Source organism: Hemicordylus capensis, chromosome 1 (genome assembly GCF_027244095.1).
Source record: "Hemicordylus capensis ecotype Gifberg chromosome 1, rHemCap1.1.pri, whole genome shotgun sequence".
Taxonomy (NCBI): domain Eukaryota; kingdom Metazoa; phylum Chordata; class Lepidosauria; order Squamata; family Cordylidae; genus Hemicordylus; species Hemicordylus capensis.
Genome location: NC_069657.1, coordinates 105,731,004 through 105,743,096, shown reverse-complemented (window position 1 = coordinate 105,743,096; position 12,093 = coordinate 105,731,004). Strand labels below are relative to the sequence as shown.

General features: G+C 42.9%; 1 protein-coding gene across 6 annotated transcripts in view; it reads right to left on the bottom strand.

The window, feature by feature from the left end:
- Positions 1-12,093, bottom strand: part of ANO3 (anoctamin 3) — a 291,826-nt gene that overhangs the window by 79,678 nt on the left and 200,055 nt on the right. For all 6 annotated transcript variants that reach the window (XM_053283690.1, XM_053283691.1, XM_053283692.1 and 3 more), the window contains one exon: positions 10,213-10,347. In XM_053283690.1, coding sequence (XP_053139665.1) covers positions 10,213-10,347 — 135 coding nt within the window. The remainder of the gene's footprint in view (positions 1-10,212; positions 10,348-12,093) is intronic.

Genomic DNA, 12,093 nt, shown 5'->3' with positions numbered 1-12,093 from the left:
TCCTAGACAAAGGAATGACAGGGAGAAGAACATCTGCAGGCGGTACTGTGCCTGAGCCACAAGAAAATCATTATCATGACCAGCCAAAGCGGGGTAGAAGCAGGAAAACCTGGGTAGAGCAGAGCTACTTTAAAAAAAAAATCTTGGCTTTAACCAAGGTAAAAGAGCAAAAGCCCCATCTTACCTCATATCCCCAATTGTGTGTGTGATCGGGACTCTTTGCAGCAGCTCCCAGGCCCAGCAGCCTGCTTGGCTCTCCACCATTAAGTGCTGCCTATAGAGTATCCAGGAAGCTGGGAACTTTTGCACTGTTGCAGGCAGCCTCTCCACTGCCAGCACAATGCATTGTGGGATACTGGAGGACTTCCTCTTCTAGATTCCCATTCAGAACTACACTGCCACACCAATCATTTGGGCGCATGGCATGGCAGCATCCAGGTGAGCCCTCACTCATGTGGGGGAAGGCAGGTTGTGTCCTGCCTTCTCCCACAACCCTCCCCAGGCCCAGGCTTGTGGGTCCTGTGTACAACCCTGTGTCAGCAATCTGGCCACCCGGAAGGGAAGTGCAGGAAGATAGTTCACAATACAAACTGGGCTGCAGCAGCGAAACACAGCTCAGAAATAATTCTCTCTATCTGCCTCGGGCTGAAAGCTGTTGACACGAGGGATGACAAACGTTGTCTTCCAGTGGCTAACTGAAAGCTGTAGACGTGCTTATAGTCCAAGCTGATAACTCTCAGCTGGCAGGGATTCAAGGCTTATCAGCCCTCTGCAAGAGGCATTTATTCCTCCTGATAGTTTTCAGCTGTGCTCTCCACCTTGTGACACACCGTTGCTGTGGAGTCAGTGGGGGTTGCTTGCACAGCTCATCTTCTAGTCTGTCCGTCACTGTCTCTGCTGTCTCAGACTGCTGTGCCTGCTCTGATTGCTGTGCCTGCTCTGAAACATCAGCCGGACCTTCCTCAGCCGTCTCTTGGGAACTGACACCCAGGCTCTGCCCCTCAGGCACCCCTGGGTCGGCTGAAGGGCTATCAGCTTCCACTTCCTCCTTGCTATCTGAGAGTGAGGGCATGACACCCTGAGGTATTGTAAAAAGTGGGGATGTGACTAGCAGGGATGTGCACAGAACCGGCAGGGGGCAGCTTGAAGGTGGAGGGAGATACCTTTAAGGGCAGAAGATGGTGTACCTGAGGTGCACATGGGTGAGCACAACATGAGCACACATGCACCTGACGTGCGCACTTGAACCGGGTACTTCCAGTCACTTCTGGTCCGACGAGGCAACGGGGCAGCAGGCTGGTATGTTGCTGCCCCTCTGGACCCTTTTAAAGTGCAGTGCTGGTGGAGGAAACATGATGGGAGGGGTAAGAGCACCTTTCCCCACCCATAAATATATCCCCCCTGCCTTCGAACAGGCCAAATCTTTGCTCTTCCAAACCTGTTTGGAGGCCTGTAAAAGGGCCTCTGAACAGGTTCGTGCACATCCCTACATTCTAGTCTGATGAGATTAATGGTATGCTGGTGGAAAGCTTCTTGTGCAGGGTGCCTGTACCCAGCATTCCACATCATGGAGAGGAGCATGCATGCACGCACCCTCCCGCTGTCCCTGTTTACTAGAACATTCCCTCTTCTCTGGAATCTGTTCTTGATAACTTATTTGTCCTTATTTTCTCCCTGTTCTTGTCCCTCGGGTGTGTGTTATTTTTCATATGAGTTGCTAGAGCTATTATTCTTCAGGATTCAGCTCCCTCCCCAGAGTCTCTAGAAATTATATCTCTAAATGGGTAGGTAGATGCAATGTGTCTCTACGGCACCTGCATGAAATGGATGCATAACACTAAGGCACTGTGCAGTGCACAGCATATAGTGGATGTAATTCAGTTGTCTGTACTATTGGGACTTGAGCAGTAATCCTTGCCATGAGAATTGGTTGTTACAAGGGCTTCCCTCCTTTCATTGGTGAAATTTTGGAGGTGGTATATACAGAATTTGTCTCTGCAGACAAATGAAGAGACAATTGGGACTGAGCAGTGTTTGCCTTAGTTTGCATTGGGATGGGTGACTACATGTGAGCACTGTCTGCTGTAAGATATTTGGGGCTGTAGCACAGTTGTAGAGCATCTGCTTGCATGCAGAAGGTCCCAGGTTCAATCCCTGGCATCTCTAGGCAGGACTGGGAAAGATTCCTGCTTGAAACCTTGGAGAGCCACTGCCAGTCAGTGTAGGTAGTACTGAGCTAGATGGACCAATAGTCTGATTTGGTATAAGGCAGTTCCCTACATCCCTAATTGCTGTAAGCATGGAGAGGGTGGAGTTTCAGCGTATGTCAGTGGAGGAGCAGGACTTACAGGCCCATTCTCTGGAAGGCTGTACACAAGTACAGTGTCCCCATATACTAAGACGTCTGAACAGGGCTATAGTAACCAAATATAAATGTAGCATGCATGTTTATGAACCTTCCCCACAAGAAGGTTCACATTCAGGGCTACACAGTCAGTCCACAACTTATAGTTTTAATAGGTTTATGTGAGAGACCTGTGTTATATGTTTGCTAAAGCTGTGCATATCTATGTGCAAGGGAGTATTGGGAAAATCCATGATGATGCACATAAAACATTTTCCTCCATAGAAGATGATCAGAAGCCCTGACATACGCAGGAATTTGGATGATACCTCCACAGATTTCATTATTGTCTGGCAGCAACTGAGCAAGTTATGTTAAGGGCTCCGTAATTCCTTTTTAAGCAACCACCACCTAGTGCTAAAACATGATAATCTCAGCTTTACTTTTAGACACAAGGTAAAATTCATCCATATTTATTGCACATGTCTGCTACAGTGCTTGCCAGTTGAATCCCTTTATTAATCAAGAAGTATACTGAGTCAGGTCTGAAATTCTTTGAGAGTGCTCCCCTCCCCCCAGTCCGAAGACATATACAGCTAGAGAATCTGTGAAAGTGCCGAAGTAATGTTGGGCTGTGAATATTGTTTACACCTGTATTATCTGCCCACCATCTCTTTCTGAAAGCAAGTAGTACTACTGAAGTAAAATGCACCAGAAACCACTAGAGGGAAGACTCACTGTACCTAAATAGCAGCGTGTTACATAACCCCAACAACTGAATAATGCTGCTGCACAATTTTTTATTTTTTTATTTTTTTACACAACCAGCATTCATCACTGAGAACAGAAAGCTTCAGAAAGTGGCCAGAATGAAGCAGAAAAAGCAGTGTCTTCAGTGCAAGATGTTGAGGCTATTCACACACACGTGCAAAATCAGGCTAAGGAGCCCAGCCCAATTTTGCACGCACGTGTGAACCTTCAGGACAGGCTCAAACCTGCTGGCTCCACGGCAGCAAAGCTGCCTAAATATCCACCCTATAAAACAAGGTTAAGGGAGTGAGCGCTCCCTTAATTAATTTTTTTAATTGTGTGGCAGCCACGGCTACTTGCATCTGTAGCTGCCACACTGCAGGTAGCCCAGGGAGGAGAGGGGGGATCTCTTACAATCACACACTTGCATGGTGCATCTTGGTAGTTCTGGGGGCCAGCACAACACCTCCTGGCCCCCAGTCCTCCCTGGTGTTCAGGTAATCATCTGGGTGTGCAGGGCATGCGCCTAGCAATGCTGGCTCAGTCGTCTATGGGGAAGGTAAGTTTAACCCTCCTTCCCTGCAGACCACCCTCTAGCCCTTCTCATGGATTGGGAGAAGAGGCTTATTATCTGTATGAAGAATGGTGCTCCAGCCAACATCAAGCTAGGTAGTGACAACCTCTGGAAAGCAAAACCCTGTCCCCTATTGAAGCTTGTGTGAGAGATACTGTGCTAATCTAAAGGGGAGGGAATGGCACTCTGCATATGCTCAAAAATATCTGTTACAATAACTTCATAAATCCCAAGGCTAAATCCTTTCAGTTAAAACAGGCTTAGTATGTAATTCTGCTTAAAGAGTTAAGCCCTGCTGAGCTGATTGTGAGAATTTCTGGGCAATCCTGATCAAACTGCTGTGGTTAAGCCACATTTAACCAGAATAGATAACCAGGATCTGATCACTGTGATAGTGTGAATGCAGCATTAATGAGCTAAGCTCTGCTGAGGTCTGGTTCAAATTAAGCTGTGCATTAATGCTAGCAAATACTACATTTTGTATGAAATAACATGAAACTATAATCTATGCAATGCGCCCATTTTCTACTTGTGAGCATTAGTAGCTTCACAGTTCATTCAATTTATCATCAAATGTTTTTTTATTGAATGCAGTAAATTAATAGCTACATCTGGGGGAATGTTAGTTTGTCAAAATGACATGATGTCTGGTTGCATAATGAACATCCAAGATTAACATTGTATTCTTTGACTCTAGGCCTGATCAGGGTTAAAGCAGTGCAGTCAATGTACTCTGTAGATGGATTTTGCAGTTTTGTCATGCAAATGGCTGCAGATACAGAAGAAATTAATACATTATAGATAATAATATTTCTGGCATAGCTTTTTTAATTATCAAGAGGCTTTAAAATGTTATTTACATGATGACTGAATCACAGAACATAATGAGAGATATTTGCTTATCTAACTAGAAAGTTTACAACATTTTGTCTTTGTGCTAGGAATTTTGATTGTGTACTTTTAAGATGGTTATCCTCTATTGGACAGGGCAGGCAGCAACTTCATCTATAGTTAAAACAAGATTAAATTGCACGAAACTTTTCTAGTTGCATAAACTCTGGTCTGTTTTCCCCACTGCAAAAACACATATTAGCCTGTGGGCCTCACATTCAATCATGTTCTATTTCTACGAATGGAATGCCTGAGGGGCAGGGGACTGGAGAGCAACACTGCAACAGCTTCATGCCCCACATGATCCCTCCATTTATACATTTTAGGGTCAGCTTGAAATGCACCCCCAACTTTCTCCCTCATATTTGGAGAGGAAATGGAGGGGGGTTACTTATGTGAGACATGGCAGTGTGGGGTGGTGATTCTTGTTTTTAACCTCCCCCCCCCTTTTAACAATGCTTGCTGTAGGAAGCAGTCACGGTGCTAAGCACCAACTTTGTCACTCAGTCTGTGCCATTTTCCTTCTCTGATGTATTCTGGGAAAAGAAAATGGCACTGGCTGGGTGACAAAGGACTCAAAAGGAGACCCCTGACTGGGAGGCTCCAACAAGCCTCCTGTTCTCGGGGTTCTCCCCAGAATATCCCGCACACTTGCACAGGGCATCCTGGGACATCTCCTGATACATCCCCCTGGGGCATCCCCTGATACCTGCCACCCCTACTGGCTCCGTGACAGAGCCAGTAGTCATGTGGCTGGCCAATCCTGCTTCCAAGGGACGGCTCCCTGCTCGTGTGAGGGGAAAGCGGGCTAAGCCTTTTCTCCCCGCAAACCAACTCTAAGCACTTCACTTTGATTGTGTAAAGTGCCTCAATGTTTAAAGCACTGCCTTACACCATCTTAAGCCCCCTTAAGCCCCAAAGGCAGATTTGAAAAAATGCTACACCTTCACCTTAAGCCCGAAAAGTTCCTCAGCCCTGTTATCCAGCCCCCCACCGCACTTCCCGCTCAACCACTGAAAGATCAGCAAATGTGGGGAGGTTGGATATATTTGCCCAGGTCTAGAACATTTACATGGCTAGACTCTCTTCTGACATTCAAATGAATGCAGATAGCTGGAGATGAATGGAGCTTGCCACAATGCTGCTCAGTACTTCATACTGTATATTTGTTCTAACAAATATAATATCTTTAAGAAGCATGATAGTAACTGCAGTCATTTGATGGGGATTGGGGAATGGGCTCATCTGCCTCTAACTCTTTCTAAGATGAGATGTTCTCTCCCCAGTTAAGTAATGTTTGAACAGTGCTGATGCTGCAGAAATTAGGCTAAGCAAGTTAAGTCCTTCAAGAGCTGATTTGCAATGTTTGTTAGACTAAAATAGAGTTCGATGCAAGAGCTTAGTATCTTTGCATGTGAATTTCATAATATAATTAATGTAAATTACATGAATATAAATAATCACAATAAGCTTTTTGAACTTATTATTTAACCCCTGCTAACTTGGCAAAGAGGCACCTTTTAACATGGTGATTCTCTTTGTTTAGCAGGGAGAGAGTAACTGGCCCTATCCACCCCCAGCACAGTATCTCCAGTGACTGTTGCTGGTGTCTATCTTATCTTTCTTTTTAGACTGTGAGCCCTTTGGGGACAGGGATCCATCTTATTTGTTTGTTATTTCTCTGCGTAAACCGCCCTGAGCCATTTTTGGAAGGGCAGTATAGAAATTGAATGAATGAATGAATAAATAAATAAATAAATAAAGCAGAACAAAAAAGATCTTGACCTACTTCATATACTTAAAACTTGGGAGCATTTTATTACATACTCCAACTTTTAAGTATATGAAGAATATCCAATAGCATTCCAGCAGCACCTCCAGCAGCACCTGCGCACCGCCCAGCACTCCCCGCAGTGGGGGATCGGCTCCGCCACTCACCTGGCCGCCAGCAGGGGATCAGCTCAGCAGAAAACAGGTGAGTGGTGGAGCCGATCCCCCACCGCAGGGAGTGCTGGGCAGTGTGCTGCAGCTTGGAGCAGCTTGCAGATGCTGCCAGAGCAGAGGTGAGACCTTCTAATTTCTGCGTTAAAGGTGCCTTTCAGCGCTCCCCTGGCAGCACCTGAACTGGCCACTACTGAGAATATCATACATATTATTGCTTTAAAAATATGATCTGGATATCATCTGAAAGCATGTTATGTGCATTATTTCAGTAGCAAACATTTAGAAATGCAGAAGCCTGAGGGAATCTTATACAGTACTGCAAAAGTGATAATGCAGTTTTAATATGCCTTAAAGATACATCACCTAAATAACAGTTTAAAGCCTCTTGATAATTAAAAACAAAAGATATTCCTGAAATATTATTATCCATAATGTAAATTTCTTCTTTATCTGTAGCTGTTGCATTACACAACTGCAAAATTATGCAGCTGATAATGCAAATGTAATATGTCTTAAAGATGCAGGTAGGGGAAAAAATCCATATATATATACACGCACACACACACACAGACACACACAAAACTCTGGAACAAATGCAAAGAAGTGCTATATTTTACAAAATGTGGTTGTAATTAACAGCTTGAGCAGCCATCAGATTCTGTGTTTTGTTCTATTCTCATTCTATTGTTTTTCTTTTACAGAGGAGACAAAGCATGTAATGACTTTCTGGGGGGAAAGTAGTCTGCATATGTAGATATCAATTGGGTTGTGTGTGTCTCCCCCTCACCCCGCCCTGCTGAATAAAAAATGAAAAGCCCAAGCAAATGTGTGGCATTGAAAAGAGAAATGCAAGAGCTGGAGCTGAAAAGTCATTTGCCCAAATTAATAACTCAGCAGAATTTTGGATTCTTATGTGCTACATTTACATGTGATTTACATGTGATGTGGATTGACATTTTGATCATAAACATTTGCAGCAGCATATTTGCCTGCAATTGGTGTGATGTATCTCAAAAGCAGAATAATGCCATTTATGATGCCACTGCAAGTGTTATAACCCCAATGTAAACCCATAGATATACTGAATTTATTTATTTATTTATTTATTTATTTATTTATTTATTTATTTGATTTTTATACCACCCTTCCGAAAGGCTCAGGGCTGTTTACAATTAAAAACAGAAACCATTAAAACCAATAACAATTAAAACAGAGATATAAATATTAACACCAATTAAAAAACATCTTAAAAAACAATTAAACTACCATAACAATTAAAACCCTGAAAATCAGGTTGCCATTAAAGCAATTAAAACTAATTAAAAACCCTGAAAGTCCAGGCCAAACAGATGGGTTTTTAGGGCTCTCTTGAAGGTCAGTAAGGAATTAAGATTACGAATTTCTGATGGGAGTGCATTCCACAGCCCAGGAGCAGCCACAGAGAAGGCCCGCCTCTGAGTCGCCACCAAACGAACCGGTGGTACCTGGAGACAGACCTCCTCAGATGACCTTAACGTGCGGTGGGGATAATGTAAAATAGCAAGGCTTTGACTCAGGCTGTTGGTTCAGCTGAAGACAATGGGTCTATAGCTGCTCAAATCCCCCTTTTCTGGTAACTCTAGCACATACTTGGGTACTTTTTAGTGTAAGTAACTTTTGTATGATTGGCTGTAAGTCATAACAAAATTAAAATACCAGTACAATATAAAACCCAAGAACCGTACATCACAGGCCATGACATGAACCAAGCAGTAATGTACTGTAGGGGTGGGGTATGTATAACTAACTAACTAACCAACCAACTAACCAACCTTTAGCAAGATACAAATTATCAAAGCAGTGCTAGGCTGATATGTCTTGATGGAGAACTTATCAAATTTTGGAGGAGGTGCTGGTTAATAAAGGTCAGCTAAATTGACCTACATTTTTAACAACCCCTTTTCCTTTTATTAATACTGCTTATTTAATGGCAGTGTAGTAGCTCCTCTCCCAGTGACTGCTAGCTAGTGGTTGCCACAATGTCCCTTACATAGCATCACAGCGAGGAAAATTCTGGGGGAAACTGCCAGCTGGCAGTCCAGGAAGAGCCATACTGGTAAGTTGGTGGTAAGTTCATCTCCATACCAAAAATTCATTGAAAATTTGCCCAAATACCCTCCATTTTGCTGCTCATGAATGAGGCCATTTCAATTCAGCTCTATAAAATATACAGTTAATTATTACAGCAATGTATCACATAAGCAGGGGGGGGGGAACTTTGGCAGCCATGCTTTATCGGTAGAGTAAATAATAGGGATATGCAAATCAATTCGAATTCAAATAACTTCAGCTTGAATCTGACTGATTCAAATGATTCAAATTCAAATTGAATCATCCTTAAAAAGGGTAATTTGATTCAAATCCAAATCCATTTGACAATTGTTTAGGGACATTTTGGCACCTTTTAAAAACCATCCAGGGATCTTGATTGGTCAAAAAAGGCACCAAAATAGGTCAAATTGATTTGAATCAAATTGGCATGTTTCGGGCCAATTCTATTCAAATTCAAATCAAATCTCAAATCAAATCTTTATTGTTACAGTCATTCGACCAGCAAAACACAAAATACAAAAGCTTTACATAAAAGCGAGCGTTACGTAAAAGCAAACTTGGTCAAATCAAGTAATAAACTGTTAAAACATAAAACAGAACCATAACCCGAGTTCATCCATTACATAAAACTGAGGGCTCCATGCATTACAATAATAAAAAAATTAATTAAATCCAACCCCATATCTCGCTTCTCAGCATTTCTTATCCTAGTCTTATTAGCCAGAAAACAATACTTCACCATGTTATAAGATACTACATCCCAATGGTATGTCAAAAGTAATTCCAGATAGAACTGCTCAGAACAACTGGGGTATGCTGTTTTAAAAGGACTTATATATATCTCCCGCAAAGTTCGATAAAACTGACAGTTCAAGATAACATCGGCCGTTTACTCCACTTCCCCAGAACCACAAGGGCAGACACGCTCCTTATAGGGGATCTTACAGTATCTCCCCTCCTGGATAGCCATTTCTAGGGCACTAAACCGGGCCAGCGTCTCAAATCAAATCTGAAAATTCAATTTGTGCACATCTCTAGTAAACATTTTCAAATACTGATTTAGAAAGTCATACCAAAAAAACCTCCAAAAAGCCATAATTGATGAGAAATTAAAGTATCTTAGACATTTCAAGTGGTATTATCTTCATCAAGTGTGCTATACCATGTATAAAATAACAGCTCATCAGGAAATAATATGGAGAATACTTTCCTATATTTTGATTTAAAGACACATTTAAGGCAATAACATTATTGGATTTTTGTTCCACACCTGGTCTGTCACATCTAAATAAATAAATAAATAAATAAATAAATAAATAAATAAATCTAAACATGAATATAAAATATATGTTGAAAATTAGAATTGGACTATAAAGAGCATATGTTCAAAATCCCTCATTCCCAGCAGGGGAAAAAAAAATGCTTGTAATTCCTCTGGAAGATGTTCAGACATTAGTCAGTCTAAATTTCTACTGAGGTGAAAAAGTTGTTGTTTTTAAATGCAAGTCAACGTTTCATTTAAATAGGGATCACTGGCTGTTTATTACTAATTAGCAGAGCTTGCAAGAATTATACTGTCTTGTGGTTTTCTTAAATGGGACATCATTGCACCTCTTACCTTACTTGACTGGAGTCCATGGTAAATAATCCATAAAGGAAAACAAATAGCCCAACTAGTGCAGCAGGAATCAGCATCCCAGTATACCATCCCAACCAAGCGAAATAAAGGCCAATTTTCTCTCCAAAATATCTCCTGATTAAAAAAGAAGAAGAAGCACGGTTAAATGCTGAAGTAAATGATGGTGCATAGAACATCTTGAAGCTAGTCACACGCGTGTGCAAAACCGGGCTAAGGAAGCCCGGCCTGGTATTGCATATGTGTGTGTGTACTGCTGGTCCCAGCGGCACCATGGCAACAAAGCTGCCTACTCTCTAGAACAAGGTTAAGAGAGTGAGTGAGGGATCTTGGGGAGAGGGATCTTATTATTGGAGCTTTGGGGGTGGGGCAGCGCATCATGGCACCCCAGGCCCCCAAGCTACCAGCAGGAGCCAGTAGTCATCTGGGTGGGTGGGCAATCCACCCGCCAAAGGGAAGCTCAGTGTCTGCGGGGAGGTAAGCTCTTTAGGGCTTCCTCACCACGAATCCTCTTGCTCTTTCTCACTGCTCATGAGAAAAGGCTCCTTATTTGTTTAGCAATAATTCTGATGAATCCATTGTATTTCATCATTACATGCAATTCTAGTGCAATTGATTTCATTTTGATCAATGATTATATTTATTATAATTGAGCACAGTTACAAGTTCTGCCTGCTTCAAAAATGCAGAAAGTCCTGCTGCTGCTGCTGCACACCCTCTCACTACCTAGGCATTCTTAAAATTACAAGCAAAGTATCTGGATCAGGACCTGGCAGGTCTCTTATCCACATATTATGAGTAGGTTATACAAAACATAATTCCAGCAACAAAGGAAGGACAGCCGATGACATCTACTCCCCAAATTGGTTAAATTTGGAGAGAAATCCATGAGAATGCTTTACTAGGGGCTGATTTGGATGAACAACAGCCCCATAGCAGCCCTACATGAGATACAGTTGGGGCCACAAGCATAAACACACCCACCCCAACGTCACTCAAGGACGTGTCAACACAATAGCAGCACACATGTTAGAAAATGCTGTTTAAACTTGTTTATACCTTTATACTAGACCTGCTTGCCACACAGACTCAGATTACACCTCTTTTCCCTCAGCCTCTAGCCTCAGTGGCCGGAGGCAGTGCCTATTTCAAAGGTGTGCATGAGACAGCATGGAGCATGTCTCTGTTGCCACTGCTAAACCAGCAGCACCAGCAGCTCTCCCTCTCCTGTCTATCTCTTCCCTCCAGCACCAATCTTGTCTGGAGATAAAGCAGACAGAGGGAAAGAGAGCTGTGCTGGTTTAGCTAGGGGCCAAGCTGGGGCCCGTGTTCTCCTCTCTCTCTCTCTGGAGGCCCCTTAGAGTGAGAGAGATAATGAAGAAAATAGGGAGGGGTGGACCGGGGTGGGGGGAGCCTGGGTTCTTTGAACCCATTTGCTCAATTATAGCTACACCCCTGGGTTTAGCAGTGCAGCAGCAGTAGAGAGGCTTGCTGCCAGAGGCACGCTCAGGAAGGACCACTAGGAAAAGAGAAGGCATCAAGCACAGCTAAGGTGATTGATGAGTGGTGAATCTTCATCCCTATTGAGCATTGCTGTGGGTGGAGATGGGGGAAGAGTGGCAAGTGGCAAGTCCACCCGCCACTGGGGGAAAAACATTCCTGTGAGTGGGAGGTGGAATGAATTCTGCTGCTCCCAAAAAGGCCCCCTAAGGTACCTCCTGAGTTGATCACACCAGTCTACCACACTTTGAGGACAGCATATATTTTGTCTCAAAAAAACAACTCATAGAGTAGAAATCAAACAATAAAATGCAACATTAAAAACATTAGAGATATATATTGAACATCATACCATTGGAGAAT